The sequence below is a fragment of the Hippocampus bargibanti genome, linkage group LG17 (genome assembly GCF_051943395.1).
Source record: "Hippocampus bargibanti isolate YZ-2025 linkage group LG17, ASM5194339v1, whole genome shotgun sequence".
Classification (NCBI taxonomy): Eukaryota; Metazoa; Chordata; class Actinopteri; order Syngnathiformes; family Syngnathidae; genus Hippocampus; species Hippocampus bargibanti.
Genome location: NC_142750.1, coordinates 563,842 through 589,135, shown reverse-complemented (window position 1 = coordinate 589,135; position 25,294 = coordinate 563,842). Strand labels below are relative to the sequence as shown.

Here is a 25,294-nt window from a genome sequence, read left to right as displayed (position 1 = left end):
GATACGATTAAAACAGATTACATTCAAATAAAATAGATTTGAATAGATTAAAATAGATTACATTTGATTCAATTTGTTTCAATCCGATTTGATATAACGCGATTTGATTTGATTCAACTTGATCCTGTCTGATTCGATTAATATAAATTAAAATAGATTCGATTAAATTAAAATAGATTAGATTACATTAAACGTGCTTTCGCGTGCCAGGGCGTTTGGCGCTGTAACTGAGCAATGGTTGGCGTGACGCCGCCGCCCGTTAGCGCGGAATTTGGTCCAGATTAGCGGTGCGACGTTGTGGGGGCGGCCTCATTTTTACACACATTCAGATCGTTCTCTCGTATTATTGACGGTAGCATCATATAAAAATAACAATTGTTTTGTTTTTTGAGTCGAATCGACCGTGAATGGATTTATTGCAATAGTTTCAATATATTCGCCTCCATTCATCATTTTTCCCCAAGATTGCTCAAAGCTAACGGGATTTAGAAAGGAGTTTCAGTGATACCTCAGCTCACAAACATAATTGCTTCCCAGAAAGTGTGTGTAAAGCGAAAAGTCTGTCTTCCAAACAATTATTTCCCATAAGAAACCATTAAAATGAGAATAATCCGTTCTCCGGTCCCCATAAAACATCATTTTCTACTAAATGAGCCTTAAAACTACACAAAATATACCATATTGTATTTATAATAAACATGCTATTGTATTGTAATTAAAGAAATAAACTACTTTATAATAAAGTTGTTTTATTGACCTTTGTGATGGTATTTGTCAATGGATGACGAACTTCCAGGTTGCCTTTAATTTAATGTTTGTGAGGCAAAAAGTTCGTGAGCTGAAGCGTTCGTTAGCGGAGGTATCGCTGTATGAAAGGATAAAAGGAGGCGTTTTGAATGATTACGTCCATGCTAGCTTTAGAAAATAACCACAAAAAATATCAAAGCTAACTGCGCTGAGGAGGATTTCAGTGTCATTCTATTCCAAAGTGTTCATTTCAGGCAAAGCTCAGCAGGAAGCCTTTTCCTTTTCTTTTTTTTAGCTTCTCACGTCGCCACAAGCTATGCAAGGGGGCGGGTCTTGGAGCGGGGGATCAGAAGAAAACAGTTAGCTTCCCCTTCCGCTTGGTTGGGATGAACGAACCCAGATGCAAATCCACCAGTCGCTGTTGTTCGTCGACTGCATCCAAGCAGGCCAAAAATGGCTCCCGCCGGAGTCCCGTTTGTTGCAATCGCTCACCCCGAGCAAAAACAGAAAAATAAAGACACTAAAATACAAAGTCCCCATCAACATATTTGCGGTCTGCTTCGCTCTCAATGTCCAGCTACTCCATTGCCAAAAAACAAACAAAAATGGTTGCAAGGAATGGGGGCAAGGAAGCGTCATGCGCCGGGCGATTAGCATTGAGATCGCTAATCGCAACATCCCCCCCTCCCACCTTGTCCCTCCCTGGTCTTCGTATCAGCTTCCAGACTCCGTTGGTCCCACAACCTGACTCGGGGCCACTGTGGCTCCCGAGGGTCGAACCGGGGGGGGCCGTTTAGAAAGAGTGCCTGTACAATTCGGCGTCATGCGTGTATGTGTGTGCACGTATGTGTGTGCATGTGTGCAGATTGACTGTCCAAGTCCAGTTGTTGGAGCGCCTCCGATGAAAGGCCAACCGCACCGAGATGAGAGGTGAGGTAGAATCAGTCCGCTGGGATTTGAAAACACCACCAATGGCGGTAGAAATAAGGACACCGGCAGTGAAGTGATGTGAGAAATATGTAACGCGTGCTAGATGAAGCTTCCAGAGGAGCTACCGTCGGCGCCGTCGATCCCTAAGATCTCTTAGGGCCTCTCTGAGTTATGTCACGGTGCGCTTCAGATTCCCCTGCGGTTTTTGTTGCTTTCCCGTTTAGCAAAGAGGAGCTGTGAAATGAGGTTAGTCCGGTAGAGTCAGATCATGTGACTGCGCCACGTCATGACCAGACCAGCGCTACTATCAATCCCCAAAAGTCGGTGAAGGCCCGGACAGGCATTCCGAGGGGTTCCTTTTCTGAACAGGGCTTTTATTGCCTCGCAAACAGGTCTAGGCTCAATGGTGCCTACTGTAACATTGTGGGGACGCCCGTGTAAGCGCTCAGTCGTACAGGCGTGGTCCATCGAGGAAAAGGTTTCTTCAGCCGTCATCTGCACTTCTTTGAAGGTGTGTGATGTTAACGTGACAGCTAACTAAATTTGCTGGTAGCTCTGGCCCTATATATATTTATATCCCTACTGTCCAGAGGTGGCGGTTCCAGACCTCTGCTATGATAGGTGCCTGCTCTAAGGTTGGGGGGGGGAGCAGAGGACCATATCCTGAGGCTACACTGATTGCTTCTATTGTCCTGACCGATTATGGTCTACAACTGGCCTGATTGCCCCATTGGCCCTGGTATCACCTTATCACCATAACTAAGCCTGCGTGGTAACGATCTCAGAAATGTGTTGTAAGAACGCACTTCGCGAAGGTGTGTTTAGGGGGATTCCAGCCATTCTTGCGCCTGCCACATTTTTGGCATCCCATTTCAGGGCTCTCTTCAATCAATCTCAGGTCCGTTTTGCCTGCCGGACAACATTCACTCTACTTTGGTTCCGGGTTTGCAACTCCTGAGGAAAATCTGCGGTTTTTAACCTGATAAAATACTTTCAAAGTGTCAGTTTTGTTGTTTTGAAGGAGGGGGGTGACCTGCGCCACCTCGCGTGATATGATGCGGATTTCCTTCCATTGAATATAATCAGCGACGGCTGGTTTTGGCTCAGCGTACAGGCGGAGGCCGATAGAGGAGTGTGTCAAAGTGATTGACAACTTTGTCAGACCAGTACAGCTTTGGTCTGTGTAAGCTCTCGGTCGTACAGGAGTGGTCCATCGATGAAAAGGTTTCTTCGGCCGTCATCTGTACAAATTTGAAGGTGTCGGACGTTTCGCTTCTTATCCAAGATGCTTCTTCAGTGAACCAAAGTCTTACTGGTAGTATCGGCCCTATATATATATACAGTAAAGTCTCGTTATATCGATATCGGATATATCGATAGTCCTGGTTATATCGATACTATTTCTATGCATGCACGGAGAAAATTACATGCAAACAGGGTCGGATATATCGATAGTCCCGGTTATATCGATATTTTTTCCCACTCCCGAGAATATCGATATAACGAGACTTTACTGTATATATATATATATATATCCCTACTGTCACAGTCACATACACATACAGTATGGTACACATACAGTAGGGATATATAAATAGGGCCGATACTACCAGTAAGACTTTAGTTGACTGAAGAAGCATCTTGGATAAGAAGCATAACGTCCGACAGATGACGGCGGAAGAAACCTTTTCATCGACAGTACAGGTTTGCTTGCAACCAAATGGTGGACATTTGGAACACATCTTGGGAGAGCCATAAATTGACTAAAAATTGACGGAAACAGCTGAAACTCTGCTGAATGGTCTTCCATAAATTGAATAATATGTGGTTGTAATTTGAAATCAATAGCTTTTTAATCAAAGCAACAATTGAAATTTTCATGGGTACGCATCTTTTTGGGTCACCCTGTAAGATCAACATTGAGACGTTCTCTGGATCGGATGATGTAACCCAGAAGTCTTATAAGGTCCTCCAGTTGCTCCCAAATACTGCTCGCCTCTTGACTGGTACTCCGGCACCCCCTTCACTGCCTCTACCAAGTTCTTTTTAGGAGTTTTTACCATTTGTTTTCCAAAATTTGAACATGGCCTGACCGCCATTTTGACCTCTCTGAGATGTTTAGTTGAGTCCCGCCAGCCGTCGTTGATTATACACAAAGTCTTACAGACCCACCGTGATGGAAACGCAAAGTTTGAAGGGGGGCTAAGCTGTATCTCATGTCAGGCATTAAATGTAACTGCATTGTAGCGGGATACGAAGACCCTTTACAAAAAAGGATTAGCAGAAACCGAAGACTACACGCTTGTGTTCTCTTCTTGGTAAACCACCAATAAATAAGACACTACATTTTACAAGATATGAGGTAAAACTGTAGGCATTTATGTTGTATTTTGGAGAGTATGTGTGTGTGTGTATGTGTGTGTACATATGGAGAGAGCTCACTAAGTGAGGGAGGTAGGTTGGCAAACACTGTCGTAGCAGCGGCTCAATAAAGGGGGGAGGGGGTTCGAGCCGAAGTGTGGCGCCGCTGATGATGAGGAAGGTGCAAAGAAGCGTGTGGATGGAACGGGATTGTCGGAGGAGATTGCGAGGCGGGGCAAAAGAATGGCAAAAGCTCGTCAAAATTCAATAAATAATAATAATAATAAGGTTCGGCTTGTCGGGATTGCTTTGTCTGCATATAAGTTCGACTTGAGTGTGAACTTTCAACACCTTTTCAAAGTCACATGACAAAGAAGCCATGTTGTTGTTTTTTTCTCCTTGTGATATTGAGTGCTGGTGGTAGGTAAGCGGTGGGTGTTCAAAACCCAAATGTTCCCATCATATACAGGCAACATCTCAGTTACCACCGGGCTCCGTTCCGACAAAATGGTGGTCGCAAGTTGAACGGTTGTAAGTCGAATGGTCGTAAGTCAAACGATCGTAAATGGCTGACGTGACGTTTATATGACAGGATTGTATACAATGTCAATCTGTTGTTTTTAAGCAACATTTTCTATCGAATACTATTATATACCAAACTGTATACATTTATCAATTGTATAACTTTTCGTGTCATTTTTATCAGTTTATATTTCAGATTATCAATTTTTATTACTGTGTACAACTGTACCTGTAATGTATACAAAACTGTTTACTCTACAGTTCATTTAAATGTCATACTTTGCTTTTCGTGTCGTTTTTATCATTTTCTATTTCATATCATCCATTTTTATGACTGTATAACTGTACCTGCTAACGGCCAGAAGAGGTCGCCCGACACACACGCTGGGACTCAGGCGGATGTCGAAGAAAAAAAAAAGCAGTGTACAGTACTACAGGAAACGGTATCTGCACTGTATAACTACTGTATTGAGTGTAGTCACGCAGTAGATTGCTGTGCTAGTGTGTGACATGCTGGCTGGCCAAAATTGTAGGACGCGTTGCGATGCCAGGCGTAGAATTAAAAAAAAGGGCCTGGCGGTCGTGGTCATAAGTACGGGTGGTCGTAAATCACGCCGGTCGTAACTCGGATGTTACCTGTATATACTGTATACATATATATATACAGTATATATATTATATATATATATATATTATTCCCCCCCCCTTCCTTCTTTGCAAAAACACCCTTTTACCCAGAGTTGTCTTTTTTTCTTCTTTTGTTAGCGTGAAGGGTGTTCCGGCGAAGGTTCTAGTCACACATCCTGGTCCTCGAAGACCTCCAGGAAGAGCGGAGGGAAGAGTTCGTTGGGACACTCCACCTTCATGTGGAGGAAGCGGCTGGCGTGGCACGCTCCGATCATGCGCAGGTCCGTTACCTTCATCAGCAGCTTGGGCCAGAAGTGAGGAATGTTGTGCTTGCGGTAGTTGATGTAGTGCTCAAAGGCCAGGAGGTAGGCCTCTTGGCACTGCTCGATCTTCTCCACGCTCGTCAGCCCCGAGCGATCTTCGGGGTGGAGTTAGATGTTAGGAGGAACAGACGCAAAAAAAAAACTATACAAAATTGTTAGCTCACTATCTAGCTAGCTGTTACCTGCTATCTATTGACTATCTCCATTCTAGCTAGCTAGCTTTCTATCTATTTGAGTTACTTCTGGCGCGTGTGGCTGCCGCTGCTCACCCACAGAAAAAAAAAGATATCCCGAGTGGATTGGCAAAGAGTACAAAACAAGCACGGTGTTTTGATAAGAACATCGTAGCAATAACCCTGCCCCCCACCGACCCCAACAGGATCCGTACCCCGTATTCACGGCCTTCTCCTCACCTGAGCTCATGAGAAGGACGGCCTGCATCAACGCCACCTCCGAGTCGTCCAAGTTAAACTGGGCCAGGCTCTTGCCCAAATCAAAGATGGCGTCCGAGACCACGCCCAGGCCTCCGTTCTTCAACTGCTCGCGCTTGACGGCCATCTCGCCGTTTAGCGTCAGGGTCTCGCTGTCCGGGTCGTAGCGCACGGCGGCGCGTAGCGACATGATCTCCATGCAGCAGCCTTTCAACAAGATGATCTGGTCTTCGCAAGGAAGCTGGGAACACAACAGCGACGACGTTCGTCACAAATTCACTCATTCACTGCCATTCGCAAATTCATTCATAATAATAACGGCTGGATGACGATGTCCGAGTGAAGATGACGTGCTTTCTCGGCCATCATTTTACCTAGTTCCTCATCAATTGTGTTCCGTTTGTCTGGCTTGATAGCTTTTTGCATCAAGTGTACAGATGGCTTTTGCGGGTTATTTGCGGAGCCTGATCGATGGGATATTTTAACCTTGTAGTTTACGCTCTGCCTTTGAAATATCAATAAAGCTGAAACGAGTCCAGATTTCACGGTGTTTTCTATCCATTTTCTCGTGAATTTAAAGTTCGTAAGCTGAAAAGTTCGTGAGCCGAGGTGTTCGTAAGCCATCACTATCACCGTATTCAATGCTTGCGAACGTGCAGCGAAACGCCAAGCGAGTACCTCTGAGAACATGGGCAGCTTCTTGGCAAAATCCACCACACGCGTGATGGCGGGTGTCATGATCTTGGTGAATTCACTGAAGGCTTCCAGGTCCACCTTATCCCCCTCCGACGTGGGCACCAAACCCTGGCCGATATCGTCCGGCTGGAGGCAAAAAGTGACGAATCACGGAAACACGACGATCACCGGTGATCGACCTTGGAGGCTTACCAAAAACTTGCGCTTCTGCTTCCAGGAGGATCCTTGGGCGTTGGTGTGGCGGTGGGCCTCGGTGACCATGCGGATCAGTTCCCACTCGGAGGTGTTGGGTTCTGGCCTCTCTTGCATGGTGCGCACCAACTCCTCCCGTTTTCGTTTCTCCCGATTCTCCTCAATTAGACGCCGTTTGGCCACCCGCTTTGAATCGTCCAGGACCACTGGCGGGCGGGTATATCAGAGAGTATATCAAGTTTACCTTTAGCTTGGTTGTCCTTTAAGCTAACGTTTAAAATTAAAACTACATCTAAGCAGCTCAGCTGGCGTAGCGCTTCGAGGGATAATAGCATTTTTTTCAACAGCCAGAGACAAATAAGTGAAAACAATAATGCAATAATTATATAAACATAAGCTCTCTATTTGCTATTTAGCTGGCTCGCTAGCTAGCTCTCTATTTGCTATATATCTAGCTAGCTGGCTATTAGCTATCTATAAGCTATCTATTTGAGTTACTTCCGTGGTGACCTTGAGAGTTTTGAAAGGCGCTTCGAAATTCATTGTATTATTATTATTATTATTATTGCGGATAATCGGAACACATCATGTAAGTCGATTGTTCCTTGTAAAGACAGCAAACGTCACGCTGAAGTAAAAAAAGCAGTGTACAGTACTACAGGAAACGGTATCTGCACTCTATAACTACTGTATTGAGTGTAGTCACGCAGTAGATTGCTGTGCGGGTGTGTGACATGCTGGCTGGCCAAAATTGTAGTACGCGTTAACGGCTGCTTGCGCGTTGCGGTGCCAGGCGTAGAATTTTAAAAAAAAAGAGTCTGGCGGTTGTGGTCGTAAGTCCAGGTGTTCGTAACTCACGTCGGTCGTAACTTGGACGTTACCTGTATCGTGGTCACTGCGACACTAATAAAGGCTAATTCAATCCAAAATGGCGGGCAATTGCTTGGGTGTGTTCCGTGAGCCGTCGGGAAGAGTTCCCGCACGATTTACCTTTAACCAATAAGTGGCCTGAGCGTACTCACAATCCATCGCCATGCCGACGGCGATGCATTTCTTAAAACGGCAAAGCTGGCACTGGTTGCGGGTGATCTTGTCGATGATGCAGCAGCTCTCGTATTTGCACGAGTACGCCGGGTGGAGGTTCTTTTGGATGGTTCGACGGAAAAAACCCTGCAAAGGGTTCAAAAGAAACAAAAGGGGCACTTATGAAGCATCGTGACAAGCCGAGATAAACATCCAACGGGAAAAAGGAGAATTAATAACATTATGTAAGCGTTTTATGGTCGTCAAGAAAGAAAAAAAGGTTGTTGTTTTTTTTTGGTGCCGTCTGCAAAAACATCTAAGAGTGTGTCACACATGAGTTTGGAATGCATCGCATTTCCTGCCCCCTTCTTTGGTCTTACTGTCACACAGACAAAGCAAAAGGCTGGAGGGCAAACACAACTTCCTTCCTGCCCAAAGAACAACAAAGCAATTTGCAGCACCAAAATAAGTTGCACTTTTATTATGAAATCGTGGCAATAAAAGTGGGAGAAAAACAACATCAGTCGGTGAGTCACTTGGGAGGAAACACACAAAACAAAACAGGCGCCGTTACAATTGCACCATTGCTACCCGATGCTAATGTGGCTAACTTTATTGAACAGTACAGTTTCTTTCTTTCTTTTATTAGTTTTGAGCCTTATTTAGTCGAAAATAATGTTTTATTGGGATTTGGGAACGGATTATTCTCATTTTAATGATTTCCTATGGGAAATTAATGTTTGGGATACACACTTTTCACCTTACATACTCTGTCTGGGAACCAATTAAGTTCATAAGCCAAGGTATCACAGTAATTGTATTATATTTATTATTGTATCCATGCTTGTCTGTGACTGTAAAATGAGAGCACTTTATTTGCTAGCTATTGGCTATCTATTAGCTGCGTAGCTGGCTCGCTAGCTATATAGCAAGCTACCTATTACAATTTATTTTAAGCGCCTTTCAAAGCTCTCAAGGACACTTTACAGTCATAGACAAGCATATATACGTACTATCATAAATAAAATACAATTAAAAATAGAAACAAGAGCGACACAGAAAATGCAATTTTCAATAAATGGCTTTTGAGATGGGATTTTAAGGTATCTGACTGGCTAGCAAGCTAGCTATTAGCGATCTATTAGCTGGCGAGTTAGCTTTATATGAGTGGGTTGAGTGAACACTTGACGATGCTCACCCACAGAAAAACGTATCATGTGACTGGAAAGTGACCTTGAGAGTTTCGAAAGGCACTTAGAAATCAAATGAAATGTATTATTATTATTATTATTATTATTATGATGATGATAATAATAACTTGTACCTTGCAACCCTCGCAGGTGATGCAGCGGTAGTGGTAACCGGTAGCCTTGTCGCCGCACACCACGCATGGCTCATCCTTCTCCAGGTAGCTCGGGATGTACCCTGGAACAGAGATGCTAAGAGCTATAGGAAAGGAGGAGGAGGTTCAAGGAGAAAGATGGGATGGAATTCAGAAAGGGTGAATACATCTAGCCAGCTCAAGGCCCACCGCCCATCACTAACAAAACGACATCTGTGCGTATATATATATATATATATATATATACAGGATGTATATACACTTACATAAATTAAAAAAAAAATATATATATATATATATATATATATATACTTGAGAGTTTAGCCGCTTATAAATGAAATGTACTATTATTATTGTTATTATATATATATATACTGTATTTATATATATTTTTATATATGTACTGTATTTATATAGTTTGGTTATATATACTGTATTTTTATAGTTTTTATATATACTGTATTTTTATATGTATATATACTGTATATATATACATATACAGATATACATATATACATGTATAAATGTACAAAAATAGTTTATATATCCAGTTTATATATACAGATGTACACACACACACACACACACACACACACACACACACACACACACACACACATATATATATATATATATATATATATATATATATATATATATATATATATATATATATATATATATATATATATATATATATATATATATATTTTAATTATTATTATTTTATTTATTTATTTATTACATATACAGTATATATAAATACTGTCAATACTGTAGATATATAAATATTGTATACATAAAAATACTGAGAGACACACATCTTTTTTATGTAATTTTAATGTGATTTTTTTTTCCATAAGTGATTGCATTGTTGTTTGTCGATCACACGAGTGTGGCCATGCGCTCATTGATAAGTTGCATTTTTTGCAAAGTAGCGTCTTATGACTCCCACAAACTACAGACAAGGCGGATAATCGCATTTCACGTCATCTATCGCTCATAACCGATTATGATATCATAACTTACGTGTCACGACACAAGCCAGCGCGTTATTTGGAATGCGGTCGTTCCCAAAGGCAGAATGGAAAAGCGCAACAACACAACATACGCGCCGCGTCTGAACGGCAACGACGATCTGTCGCACTTTTTTGTCTTTTTTGAAGAGTAATATGTCGGACGGGAAATGACTGATATTGAAAAGCGCGACGTGCGTCCTTATGAAGTTGGACTTGAATGTATTTAAATAATCCCTTGGGAGACTGATTAACAGGTATCAATGGCGTTGGGGGGGCGGCGTCTTATTCATGGCCGACAAAGGAAACGGCAAGACGTCTTAATTGGATGGCGAGCACAAAGCCGGAACGCCATTCGCAGTCGGCGGGAGCGTAATGAGGTGCGGCGAAACTCATTCTCCCGACAGACGACAGACTCCTCGAACGCACCGCGACGAGCATTTCAGGTGACGGCTCCGCCCGCGACGGGTGTCAATGATGACAAAAAAACAAAAACAAGACGGATGAACCGAGTTGGGGGTTGAATCATCCTTACCAGACATGCTCTTCACCGAAGACTGGCTGTTCTTCCTTTTTCTCTTTGGCACATCGAGCCACCTTACGAGAGAGGGGTTGGAGAGAAGGAGGTTAAAATGGCTCGGTCACCATCAGTAGCTAGTTAGCTCGGTCACTAACCAGGAAGATGAATAGAATGAGAGCTAGCTACCTCGCTCGCTAGCTAACTCGCTCGCTCAATAGATGAGCATTTAATTTCACAAGTTGGATTTGCTTTTTGCGGGCCAAATTAAATGATGTAGCGGGCCGGATTTGGCCCCCGGGCCACAATTTTGACACCTGTAATGTAAGGGATTAACCAACTCGCTGAATAGAAAGAGAACTAGCTAGCTGATAGATGAGCTTGGAATTTCAGTATAGTTCAATTTGCGTTGCTCGTTAGTTAGCTCGGTCGCTAATCAGAAAGCTGAATAGAAAGAGCTAGCGAGCGAGCGAGCTCGATAGATGAGCTAGGAATTTCAGAAGTATGATTTCCTTTCGCGGGCTGAATAAAATGACGTGGCGGGCCAGATTTGGCCCCCGGGCCTTAACTAGGACACCTGGGTTGTAAGTGTTTAGCCAGTTATCAGAAGAGAAAGAGAGCTAGCTCACTAGCTAGCTCAGTAGTTACCTTGATAGCTCGTCACTAGCTAGTTCGCTCGGTTGCTAACAACAAAGCTGAATAGAAAGAGAGCTAGCTCGCTCGCGACCTTGATAGCTTGGTCGCTACCTCGATAGCTCGTCGCTAGCTAGTTATCTCAGTCGCTAACAAGAAAGGTGAATAGAAAAAGAGCTAGCTCGATAGATGAGCTTGGAATTTCAGAAGTATGATTTGCTTTCACGGGCTAAATAAAATGAGGTCGCGGGCCAGATTTGGGCCCCTGGGCCTATACTTTGACACCGGTGCTAAAACGTTCCGCAAAATGTCCCAACAAATAATAACAAGAGCCGCAAACCTTCGACACAAACTGTCATTGCCGGCGTTTTGTGGCAATCCGATTAGCATCGCAAAAAACAATGCTACTCGCCGGGCATACAATTGCGCAAGAGCAAAGAGAAAAGAAGACGCCGGGAGCTTTTTTTTAAATGTCAAACATCCGCCACCACAACAAGAGCAAAAAGACCGCCACCAACCTGTTGATGCAATATGGCTGCAGAATATGCATGTTGCCCCCACTCTGATTATTATTATTATTATTATTATAATTATGTGGGTTTTTTTGGGGGGCAGTTTCAGCGTTGCTGCAATGGAATGATCAAGTTGTCAGAGCAGGAAGTCCAGATCCTCAAAGCGGTTGGCAAAACGGCATTGATCCGTACTCAACGTGGAGGTCCAACCGCCCCCACTTGCCCCCACTTGCCCCCACTTGCGCGTTGAAATTGACCTCGCAAAAGTTCACCAAAGCGTCAAACGAGTCGATCTTGCGATGGCGACTTTTGGAGCGTTCGTCGTTTGTCAGCCTGCAGCAGAGCGACTGCCGGCAACGATGACTACGATGTTTATTTACACGCCGCCCCTCCTTGTTTCATATTCTGTCTTCCTCCTTTCTGGCGGCTCTAATCCAACCCTCCTGCACTCCAACCGCGCCCCCTTCGTGTGTGTTCGTGTGTGTAATCATGTGGCATGAAAATCAAATTAATTTCACCCTGATCAGTTGCGCAAGAATCCAGCCACTTCCTGTCTACTAGTCTTTATTTAAATTGACTGGGATTTGCCCCCACCCCCCAACCCCCCGGCGTTCCCCCCAAATGCCGTCTTTGTTTCTTCTCAATTGCAAATCTGTGTCCGCATCTCATGATGCCATCATCGCTACTGCAATAAATTGGATTGAAGTCATTTCATCGTGGAGTTCCGATTTAGGGTCTGTCGGCCTGGACCACGTACACCCGCCCTCCCCTCTTAAATAGGGCCGACTCGTGATTTTCCCGCTTGCGTTAAGTAAGACTTTGGCATTTGATTTAATCGATGAGGAACGCTGCCTCCGAGCGCCAAGCCAGGGTTGTGTAACGTTGTTTTGTCACATGTTCCAAAAGGGTGGTGCCGCCGTGCGCTTCCATGTTGAAAAAGTCCCGACTGGAGTCAAGCCGGTGAACTCCAAAGGCCACGCGGAGGCTGCTTGGAAACAAAGACCAGTTCAAGATGGCGGGCATGGCGGGAAACGCCACAAAAAAACGTCCGTCGGCGATGGCGTGATGAGGCCAAACTTAAAAGTCACCCTCTTATTGTCTCAAGCGACCTAGCTAGCTCGAGACTGAGCTAGTTAGCGACCGAGCACGCTAGCTAGTGACGAGCTATCGAGGTAGCGACCGAGCTAGCTAGCGATGGGCTAGCAAGGTAGTGACCGAATTAGCTAGCTAGTGATGAGCTATCAAGGTAGTGACCAAGCTACCTAGCGACTGAGCTGTTAGTTAGCGACCGAACTAGCTAGCTAGCAATGACCTATCAAGATTTCGACCGAGCTAACAAGCTAGTGACAAGAAATCGAGGTAGCGACCGAGCTAGAGAGCAAGTGACCGCTCTAGCTAGCTGTCTTTCTATTCAGATAGATTGCTTTCGTGAGCTGAATAAAATGATGAGGCGGGCCAGATTTGGCCCCTGGGCCTTGACTTTGACACCTGTGAACTATGGGAATAGCCAGCTAGCTGAATAGAACGACAACTAGCTAGCTAGCTTGATAAATGAGCATTGCATTTCACAAGTTTGATTTGGGTGTACTTTGACACAAAAGCAGAATTGTTGCGCTCACCCTTTGTCATCTTTGAGCGCTGAGTGTTTCTGCTTCTTGGACTTTGTCTCCATTCAGCCTGAGTGCCCGTCCAGCAGCCAAGGACTGGACAACGAGCTTGACGGCTCACGGTTCACGACTCGCCGGCGGAGCCTTCAAAAGGCGGCCGCGTGGGAATGCTGGCAGCCATTGGACGGAAGAAGCGCGGTTGGCACAACGACAGCTGAGGCAAATCAAAGCTAGAAATGAAGAAAGAAGGTGTGAAGGGGGTCGGTACAGGGGAGACCCCACCCAGCCCGAAAACAAAACCGATCATTCTCAAAAACTGCATAAGGACCAGCAGGCTCAAGGACAGTTTCTGCCACCAGGCAGTCAGGAGACTCAACTCCCTCCCAGCCCTGCCCCCCCTGCCCCTTCCCACTGCCACACTCACCAAACTCAGAGTACACGCTACATGCTGTGCTATCATCCTGAACTCGATTTTTTGGTTTTTCTTTTCCCTGCAAGACCTCACTTCAACTTTTTGTTTGTTTTGCATGACTACACCAGCTCACTTTACATTCGCAAATGACATGTATTGATTGTCTGTTGTCAATTGTCTGTCTTTTTGAGCCACATTCTAAGTGCCTTGCACGCTAGGTCCGAGAGGACATTAATTTCATCAGCGCATGCTAATGTTAGCATATTAGCTATATATTGGACAATAAAGTTGACTTTGACTTTGCTGGGGACATTTAAAGAATTGCACCACCTTGAATCAGATTTTGACCTACATGCTCGTGATTTTTTTATTTTGCAATTATTATTATTTTTTTCATATGCAAGAGTTCATTTAGCTGGCTATCTATTTGCTATCTATTAGCTGCCTATTAGCTATCTATTTTCTATATATCAGCTAACTGGCTGGCTATCAGTTATATAGCTTGCTGTCTGTCTATTGGCTATCTACTAGCTTTCTATTAGCGATCTATTTGCTGTCTATTAGCTAGCTGTCTGTCTATTGGCTATCTACTAGCTATCTATTTGAGTTACTTCCGGGTTGAGTGAAGACTGGCGCATGTGGCTGCCGCTGCTCACCCACAGAAAAAAATGTATCCTGTGATTGAAAAATGACCTTGAGTTTTGAAAGGCGCTTATAAATGAAATGTATTATTATTATTATTATTATATATAGGTACAACTCAGAAATTTGAATATTGTGAAAACGTTCATTCATTTCGAGTCATTCAATTGAATTTAATTCACAAAATTTAGTCAGGAATTGAAATTATGACGTAGAATATAATTATAATATATTATATAATATATAATATGTATAGTTTTGGGTATTTGGAAGGAGCCAACAGGAGATATTTTGACCTAAAACGAAGGTTGCCGTTAGCCTGCCTGCGCTGCCATCTAGTGGCTATAATTTGCGTAAACCCAAACTGGTCCTTTTGGAAATGTGTATTATTTTTATTAAAGTTTTGCTTAAACAGTTATAAATTGATAATAATAATACATTTCATTTATAAGCGCCTTACAAAACTTTCAAGGTCACTTTCCAGTCACAGGATACGTTTTTCTGTAGGCGAGCAGCGGCAGCCAGACGCGCCAGCGTTCACTCAACCCGAAAGTAACTCAAATAGAAAGAAAGCTAGCTAGCTAGCCAATAGATAGCTAATAGCTAGACACTCAGCCCGGTAACAACTCAAATAGTAAGAAATCTAGCTAGCTAGCTAATAGATAGCTATCGAGCAATCTATTATATACAGTATATACCTAGCGATCTATCTCAATAGTTATCTATTAGCTAGCTATCTTTCTTTCTATTTGAGCAGCAGCCACACTGAACCGTGAAGTAACTAAAATAGATCGAAAGCTAGCTCGCTAATATATAGCTAGCTAGGCATTCACTCAACCCGCAAGTAACTCAGATAGAAAGCTAGTTAGCGAATAGACCGCTAATAGATAGCTAAGTCACTCGGATTAAATGTCTATGTTCTGTTGGTTTATGGATGTTGATGCTTGGGGACGTCAAATCCAAGAAATCAAAATGGACTGCACATATTTTCAGCAACAATGGCGGATGACTCATCAAATGGCCCATTTGGGAGTGCGTGAGGATTGTACGCATAGCAAAGTCTCACGCGAAAAAAAAGAGGCGGGCGGGATGAGTTTGTCCCCGTTGCACTGGTTGCCACGGCGGAAGTGGGTCACTCGCCCCATCTTCAGCTTCGCATTGACCAAAGCGGCTAATTCTTCTTCTTCCTTTTTTTGGCAACTTCCAAACACCATTGGAGATGCCAGTGAGAAACAGCCCCGCCCCCTTCGTGCTAACAGCCCCACCCCCCTCCAATGCTGGGAATCTCATTGGTGGATGGCGTCTCCTTTACATCGCGGCGGCGCTGAGCCACAGGTGGCGGCGGCGGGTTGCTAAGTGAGTTGCCATGGCAACTGGAAGCAGAGGCCAGAAATAAGTTATGGCGCCATGATGTGAGACGACTATCAATTACGCCGTACGTTACATGTGAGCGACATGGAATGAGGTTATCTGAGGTGGGGCTTGGACCCGCCCCCTCCCCATAGACCCCGCCCCCCACCATCCCAAAAAATTGTTGGGGGGGGTCAGAAATCCGTCTATTTCTGTGAACAATGTCTCATAATAATAATAATAATAATAATACATGATATTTCTAAGCGCCTTTCAAAACTCTCAAGGTCACTTTACAGTCAAAAGATATGTTTTTTTCCTGTGGGTGAGCAGTGCCAGCCACAAGCGCCAGCGTTCACTCAACCCGGAACTAGCTCAAATATATAACAAGCTAGCTAGCTAGTGAATAGATAGGTAATAGTTAGAGAATAGATAGCTATTAGCTAGCGAATCGATATGTAATAGCTAGCAAATAGATAGCTATTGAAAGGCGCTTAAAATGCAATGTATTATGTCTATCTAGCTATCGATCAATTATCTATATAGCTAGCTATGTATTACCTAGCTAGCTAGTTTTCTATCTATTTGAGTTACTTCCGGGTTGAGTGAACATTAGCGCCTGTGGCTCCCGCTGCTCACCCACAGCAAAACTGATCCCGTGACTGTAAAGTGACCTTGAGAGTTTTGAAAGGCGCTTATCAATGAAATGTATGATGATGATGATGATGATTATTATTATTATTATTGTTATTATTATTATTATTATTATATCCCCCTTAGAAGAAGTATTGCGCAACCCCAGCCTCTACTGTCGCAACGTTATAATCTGATTGCCTTACACAGGTAACATCTGATTTACGACCAGTTCGACTTACAACCACCCGTACTTACGACCACGATCGCCAGACCCTATTTAAAAAAAATTAATTCTACGGCAGGCACCGCAACGAGCTAGCAGGCCGGCAACGCGCACAACAATTTTGGCCAGCCAGCCAGCCAGCATCTCACGCTCGTACAGCAATCGACCGCGTGATGGCACCAGAGTTTGCGAGTCATTTAGCCTCGGAGTCTCGAGTCAACATTTTGAATGGATTTCGACTTACGACCATTTCGACTTATGACCGTTTTGACTTACAACCATTTTGACTTACGACCGTTTGGTCGGAACGGAACTCGGTCGTAAGTCGGATGTTACCTGTACAAATCTTTTTTTTGTGTTGTTTTCCCGAAATGTGAATCAAGCGCACTCGAATGTAGACTCTTACACTTTTATGAACTCATCAGCATTTTTTTTCTTCTCCTCATCAGTGAAACAAAAAATCCTGTCGCAATTTGCGCTTATGCAGAAAGTAGCGCTCACCAAATTCAACATCATTATTCACCCCCCGCCCCCCCCCCCCCCCCTTTCACTGTGATCATAAATAATTAACGACGTCTGCGGACCAACACGAAATGGCGAAAAAAAATCCAGAACTCACCGTCAGGCGCATTCCTTTCCCCCGACTCTTAAGGCATCTTCTCTTGAGCTCTTTGGCGCTTGACCTTTGACCCAGTCTGGATTTTCCACTTTAGGTCGTGCCACGTCCACTTTTGCCCCAAGTCCGCGACATCCCCCCCCCCCTCGGACGGATAACAGGAAGTGCACCTTGGGAACCAAATCTGCTGCAAAAAAACGTTGAGGTTCAGAAGCAAGTGGAAACAGAGGCCTTGTGGGTAATGGGGGGCGGAGTCCAAAGTGGACTCGGACTGGTGGTCTCTAAGGCAAATCAAAGATGCTGAAATGGACCAGGTTTTGCTTCCCTTTTTTCGTTTTTTCCACTCGGGTGTGTAAACGATTGATCAACTTGAGGTATATCATCAGATGGACGGTTGGGGGGGGGGGGGGGGGGCAGCTGGTGTACGGTTCGCTTCTGCGTTCAAGGTGTTCTGGTTGGTCTTATTTTGATGGTTTTTTTAGCTCAGTCAAAACTAATGCGTGGTGGGGGACTCAAGAGAGGTCAATTTGAGATCCCAGGATGAGAGGTCGCTCGGTTCGGGAACAACAAGAGTTTGAGAGGCAATCCAGGTTGTCACGGTAACAGCAGGATGAGGTCACAGGTGTGTGGATTTGCTGCCTTGCGGTCACTGGGTTGGCTGTTTTTTTGGGATGGAAGAGGTAGATCAGTGGAAAGTATCCCCGAGGTATTCAGATCATTAAAAAAATGGTTGCTATCCCTTTTTTGTGTGTTTCCACAGGAGGTCAAAGGTGAACGTTTCTTCTGGAAAAGAAGATGAGGAGGTAAAACTGTCAAAATGTCCTTTGATCTCGGAAGGTGTCAGAAAGAAAATGGATGCTGGTGGTTTGAAATGCGCCAACGATCAAAGGAGGTCTTGTTTTGGCGTGGGCGCTCGATGGCCGCTGGCTGTCTTGACTTGTCCGGGGGGGTCTCATCACTGGTTTTCCCCCCTGCAAAGACAAAACATGGCGGAAGATGAACACAAGAGGGGAAAAATAACTATCGGAATAAAGCACCCTGGGAAAAAAAAGGAGCCCAGATTTCAAACCAGAAGTAACTCAAATATATAGAAAGATAGCTAGCTAGCTAATAGATAGCTAACTAGATAGCTAGCCAGCTAGATAGCTGTATAGCTAATACTGTAGATAGCTACCAAGATTCATAATTAAATGAATGAATAAATGAATAAATAATATATATATATATAAATAAATGAGAAAAATACATATATATAAATATATATAAAGTCATAAATACATAAATGACAACAAATAAAAATATAAATAAATAAAAGAGCAGATGAAAATATAATAAAAATAATAAACATAAATAAACACAAAAGTTGGAAGAAATAAAAATATAAACAAATACAAATATAAACAATAAGTAAATAAATAAATATAAATAATTACACAATTACATAATTCCAAAATTACACAATTACACAATTAAATATTTAAATAATTACATGAATGAATGAATCCATGAATAAATACATAAATAAATCAATATAGCAAAATACTAATAAATATATAAATATATAAATGAGTGAATAAATATGTAAACGAATGAATGAATAAATGAATAATTAAATAAAAATATAAATACATTAAAACATACATACACAAATAAATAAATAAATACATAAATAAATAAATACGCAAATAGATAAACACACAATTAAATAAATAAATAAATAAATGAATAATTAAATGAATAAATGAATTATTGGGTTGGCTGGCTAGCAACTTGATATACACAAATAAATAAATAAATACATAAATAAATAAATACGCAAATAGATAAACACACAATTAAATAAATAAATAAATAAATGAATAATTAAATGAATAAATGAATTATTGGGTTGGCTGGCTAGCAACTTGATATGTGAGAGGAGCTCTGGATGGCAACGGCCCCAGAGTGGTCAACCTCTGGCGTCAAAGCAGCAATACGTGAGCGATTGTATGTCCGTTTTCATGCTTTCAAAGGTGAAGCGTATCCAACGCTGTCCTCAAAGCCGGCGGTCACACTGTCAAATAATGACGCTTGGAGCTTCGTCCGTACACTATACGAGACGGATTGGACGTCAAAATCCCTTCAGAAAGCAACCAAGATGGACATTTTGACATCCTTCCATCGGCCCCAACTCCAATGGGAGGCAAATCCGAGCCCTGATTGCTTCCCAGCGGAGCAGGAGTTCAGTAGGCGGTCAGTGGTCAGCCGCAGTCTGGCCGCTTCAACTCATTCACGCGAGTCCAAAGGGACGGCGAGACGCAGCGGATGAAAGAACGACAACAATGAGGGTGCAAACAAAGCTTCGCTTGTCCGCCCGTCGCATCTCGGCCTCGTTCCAGATTAGCCCCACCGACCTAGCGGGTGTTAATCAATGTTTTCCCCCCAAATGAGGCCCAGATGGAGCGCACGGTAGACGGAGCAATTTGGAATGCTCTGCGCGAGCCACTTTTAGACAATTGCAGCTCAAAAAGGTAAATAGGACAAGATGGTCGACCCAAAACGATGACCATCAACGACGCCATCGCGACCGCAAACGACGGCATCAAATCTCACTGCCTTGACCTTTGCATTTTCAACACTTCAACACTCATTCAACACGGCATTAACCATTACTTTTAACGGGATTGGAACTCACTACCTGTGCACCGTGCTAACCACTCGGCTACAAGTTCCTAACAAAAGAATGCAAAATAGTCCCAGTTATACTGCAAGATAGCTAATGTCATCGTCACTTGGCTCTGGGACCACAATAGAAGACAGATTGTAGAAATGTCCCCCAACCCCACCCCCCATCCGGCAGCCCAGCGTGACCTTGGTGGACTGACTACCCGTCAGACGGAATTTAGCTCAAACCCTCCCGACCGACTCAAAAACTTGGCGTCCTTCAACACGTGTGACCTGCGCTCCCTTGCCAATATTATTTTTCATCTCCTACAAAAAACAGAGGTGACTTTGAAAAGTAGCACAAACGAAATCCAGGGCGAAACCGTCTCCAAACGCATGAAGAAAAAACCTGAACCCTCCCTCAGTCTTCGGGAAGCCAAAGTGGCCCGGTGTGTGAAAGGCGCTTTCAGGCGCTGCAAATTATTCAACGCAATCTTGCATGTGAACTAAGACAGAGCCATGAGGGAGCAACTGTTGCTTATTAAAAAATCATTCATGGCGTGCGAGATTATTTTAAAAAATGCATTACAATGGCATTGCGCATTTGGAAAGGTCGTATTGATGATGAAGGACTTGGGTTTTGATCAGCATCAAGTCGAGAAAGACCCCTCCAGGTCCGAGATGGATTCATGTGTAATCTCATAGCATTTTTTTGAAGATGCGTTATTCCTGCCGTCTGATTAGCTGGCGACCAGATCAAAGCGTCCCGCTAACGCTGGCTCAGTGGTCAGCAGGAATGAGGCTTCAACAATGCAGGGACGCTAATCAGGTATGGCTAACTGAGTCTTGTCAATCACAAAAACTGGTCAGTTATAGTCGATGATCGCCAATCCGATGGAATTTAGACAAAATAGTGGAACAATCTGAATGCTGACAGTCCAGGTCGGTTAAAAATCACATGGCTCAGATTTCCCCCGGATAATTTGAACCTTGTAAGCTTAGTGAAATCCTTCAGAGAAACTTAAAACAAACAACAACTCAATGACTAAACAAACATCAGGTTTTGCTCTCGCTGACTTTCACTCTCAGAGAGACGATTGTTTCTTCTCCATTGGCTTCACTTTTCAGAAAATTCGTAGAAGATATGAAACAACGAAGACACGCCATCAGGACGCCCAAGTCCGGTGGTCCTCAAACAAGTGAAACGCTGTCCGTAAATCATAACCGTTCATGTCCCGTTTTAAATTAGATATCAAGTAGACAGGATGAACTTAACACAACCATTGCTACCATCCATTGACAACTACCATCACAAAGGTAAATAAGACCACTTTAACTTTGCTGCTGTGAAATGTAAATTTCTCTACTGCAAGACTAATAAAGGCAAATCCAATCCAATCAATCCAATTTATTCTACAGTACAGTTTATTTCTTTAATTACAATACAATAGCACATTTATTATATGTAAAATAAGGTCTATTTTGTGTAGTTTTAAGGCTTATTTAGTAGAAAATTATCTTTTATGGGGACGTGGGAACGGATTATTCTCATTTTAATGGTTTCTTATAGGAAATAAATGTTTGGCCGACTAACTTTTCGTCTTACACACACTTTCTGGGAACCAATTAAGTTTGTACGCTGAGGCATCACTGTACTTAGCCAATAACGACGATTCAGATTCAGATTTTGAATAGCGTGCGTACGGTGAAGATGGCGAACACCTGCCCGGATTGAAAAAGCGTGTTTTGCAAAGTCGGCAAACCGGATGGAGCGGCGCCGGCGGCCCCACCTGCGCCGTCTCCACCTTGATGACGCTAGCGGGCGGGCGGTGGTGGATCCTCGCGGGACTCTTATGTAAGTCATTCTCACGGGCAGGCGGGGCGGAGGAGACGGACGGGAAAGAAAAGAAAAACAGTCTCCTCCCACCCTTCGTCCACAAACACGCTGTGCCGCTATACGTTACGCATTAACCTCAGAAAACCAGAACGCAGCCTTGCAGCAATAAGCTGTATGGGAACATGGCGGGAGGCGGGGGGACGCGTTAGCAACCGACGTCAAAGGAGGTCATGTCTGGCTGCTGGCATGCAAAGCGGAGATTATAGCTTTACATGTAAACATACAATTGGGATATTTTCAAATAGCTTTGGCGTGTGTTTTCATTCATTCCACCATTGTTCTTCTGTCTTCCAGCTGACGACAAATAAAAATGAAATAATTACGATGAAATCCCGTTGGGCCGATATTTGTCTTTTTGAATCGTGATATTAAATGCACGGTTGCAATTCTGGGTAAATCTGATTTGGTGATCCCATAGGTATGTTTACATTATTAAAAACAACAACATGGACAAGGTTTGAAATGGCGTAATGAAAGATGTGCATTAATCATATCTCTACATTTCCTAAAGTTGAAATTCAACAATTGCATTTCATAGCAAACACAATGGATACAAATATTTAATTGAAAATAAAACCAAGCAGATTGCTTAAATTAGGCCCGCCACATCATTCCATTCAGCCTGCCAAAGCAAATTAAACTTCAACGCTAATGTATTATTATTATTATCCAGCAAGCTAACTAGCTAGCGAAGGAGCTAGCGAAGGAGCTAGAAAACGAGTTAGCAAACGAGCTAACGAACGAGCTATGATGCTAGCTATAATGTCCCAAACAAAATTTAAAATTGTCCCATGTAAACCACAAACAAACGAGCTAGCGAACGAGCTAGCGAACCAGCTAGTGAACCAGTTAGCGACGGAGCTAGCGAACCAGCTAGCGACCGAGCTAGCGAACAAGCTAGCGAATGACCTAGCGAACGAGCTAAAGTCCGAACCAAAAATGTAAAATTGTCCCATGTAAACCACAATTTAAATAGTCATTATTTTTGGAGTTTAAATTTGAAAACTAGTTATTCATGAATCTGTCGTGCGCTCTCTATGGAGGGGATGAAATATGCTAATGGTTCCCAAAATTCATAACCCCCCCCCCAAGAGGAAAAACAATAACTACAATGTAGCCGCCCCCCCCCCCCCCGACAAAAAAGCGACTTTGACAACCATGAGTTTAATTGTCTATAAAAATGACACAAGTGACAACAGTCTTGTGTTGCTCTCCAACATAAAGCAGAAAAACAACATTTCCTGACTGCACGCCATTGCACTGGTGTAAATAATCTGGCAACCCGTCCCAGCGTCATCATCACCATCAAATGCGTCTTTCAAACAACAACCTTTGTATCCACACCGTTCCAAAGTTCAAAGCCCCCCCCCCCTCCCCCAAAATATATATATATTATAATAAAGCAGGAAGGCAATTATTAATAACTCCTGTCGGTATTTATCGGAGTGGTGCAAATGCCAAGTGGCCATAACGTTGCGGCTTGCGTCGAGTACAACGTGTACCGCCTGGCGACTTGGCACGACCAAGTGGACGGCGTTAAATTACAGTCGCCGGTCCCGCACAACACTCGCCTGCAACCACCTCGTGAAAGCAACACTGGCCATGCCCCCCCCACAAAAAAATGGCAACAAAAAAAAGAAGCTCTGAGGTTGCCCCCCAAAAAAGCGACGTCCGACGGAACTCGCGAGATCTTCCTCCAAAAAGGGCAACGCGTTCGTCCACTAAAGCCATTTTTTAAGAAAAAGGTTCAATTTCGCTTTGCGGTCGTATCTTGAGAGAGAGGGGGGTGGTGGTGGGGGGTGTCGCCGGTCTCGAGGCGTTTCCGGCCGCCGGCGTTCACGTTTAGGTCACGTTAGCGCGCAGGCCGAGTTGACGTGAGGACAACCGCTCACCTTGCACTGAATGTTCCCTGGGAGGTGGACGCCCCCCCGCCCGCCCCCCTTCCATTTTCCCACAAGACTCGCACTCAACATCCGTCAACAATTCGGCGACGCGTCGGACATGATCGGCGACGGTGTATTTACCTTTCCGAAAGGGCGTCGGAGCCTCTTCCCTCCCCACTTGGCCCGCTTCCCCTCCGCCGAGTGGCGCGTGTGCGGCCGCGACTGTCAAAGCCTCCGCCGCGATCCTCGTGAGCGCGCTCGCCTCGCCGCGTCCTCCCTCCCCCCCTCCCACCTCTCCCCCCCCCCCCCCAACCGCGAATGCGGGTCAGGACGGTGCACGTTTTGCTTCGGCTGCCGAGGAGGAGTCGTCGCCGGGCTCGGAGCTGCTCTCTAGCGGTCGGAGAGAGCCAAGGGGGCCGCCGAGCGACAAAACTATATACGTAGCTAATAGATAGCTATCGAGATTGCTTGCTAGCGAGCTAGCGATAGAGCTAACAGATAAGCTAAAGGACGCTAAATGGGTTTTGCTGTTTTTGTGTTTTCTTTTGTCACTTTGGGTTGTTATAAAAATAATAAAAAAAATAATAATACATTTTATTTATAAGCGCCTTTCAAAACTATCATGGTCAAAGTCACCTTTATTGTGTTTATTATGCTAATATGCATGACATACAGCACCGATGAAATGACTGTCCTCTCGGACCCAGCGTGCGAGGCACTTAGAATGACTTTAACAAACATAATAAACATGAAAAGGCCATTTTGCCGGGAGAGAGGAGCCGCTTCGTGTTCACGCGCCGCCATCTTGGGAAAAACAAAAAGAACAAATAATATGACAACACAAAAGCACAGAGAGTCATTCATTCTTCAGGACTTGTTGTACCCTCTTTGTGATGACATGAAGAGGATCAAAGCATCCATTTCAGCAGTGGATCAGGGTCACTTACCAGTCACATGATCAGTTTTTCTGAGGGTGAGCAGCGGCAGCGTTCACTCAGCCCGGAAACAACTCAAATAGAAATAAAGCTAGCTAGCTATATAGCTAACAGATAACTAAAAGACGCTAAATGGATTTTGATGTTTTTCTGTTTTCTTTTGTCACTTTGGCTTGTTGTAATAGTAATAATAATAATAAATACATGTAATTTGTAAGCGCCTTTTAAACATTCAGAATACAGTCACAAGATAAGTTTTTCTGTGGGTGAGCAGCGGCAGCCACACGCGCCAGCGTTCACTCAACCCAGACTCAAATAGATAGAAAGCTAGCTAGCTGGCCAATAGATAGCTAATAGCTAGTTATGATAGCTCGCCAGCCAGCGAGATAGCTATATAGCCAATGCCAATAGATAGCTAATAGCTAGACACTCAGCCCGGAAACAACTCAAATAGTAAGAAATCTAGCTAGCTAGCTAGCTAATAGATAGCTATCGAGCAATCTATTATATACAATATATACCGGGCTAGCTATCTCGATAGCTGTCCACGTCACACTTTTCAATTCCCGAATATATTT

General features: G+C 43.7%; 1 protein-coding gene across 4 annotated transcripts; it reads right to left on the bottom strand.

Moving 5' to 3' along the window:
- Positions 1–5,257: 5,257 nt before the first annotated feature.
- On the bottom strand, positions 5,258–24,063 carry LOC148885065 (thyroid hormone receptor alpha). Of its 4 annotated transcripts, none has more exons than XM_089019196.1 (10): positions 23,923–24,063; positions 17,362–18,329; positions 13,492–13,709; positions 10,746–10,807; positions 9,177–9,298; positions 7,852–7,999; positions 6,830–7,035; positions 6,620–6,763; positions 5,924–6,182; positions 5,258–5,605 (listed from the first exon to the last, which is right to left on the bottom strand). In XM_089019196.1, the coding sequence occupies exons 3-10, from the start codon at positions 13,542–13,544 to the stop codon at positions 5,355–5,357; spliced, it is 1,245 nt and encodes a 414-aa protein (XP_088875322.1). In that variant the 5' UTR covers positions 13,545–13,709; positions 17,362–18,329; positions 23,923–24,063; the 3' UTR covers positions 5,258–5,354. The 4 variants fall into 4 exon arrangements, with proteins under 4 accessions (XP_088875322.1, XP_088875324.1, XP_088875325.1 ...); XM_089019198.1 differs by having other exon boundaries at positions 9,177–9,277; XM_089019199.1 differs by lacking the exons at positions 13,492–13,709; positions 17,362–18,329; positions 23,923–24,063 and adding an exon at positions 11,879–12,244 and having other exon boundaries at positions 9,177–9,277.
- Between the last annotated feature and the right edge of the window lie 1,231 nt (positions 24,064–25,294).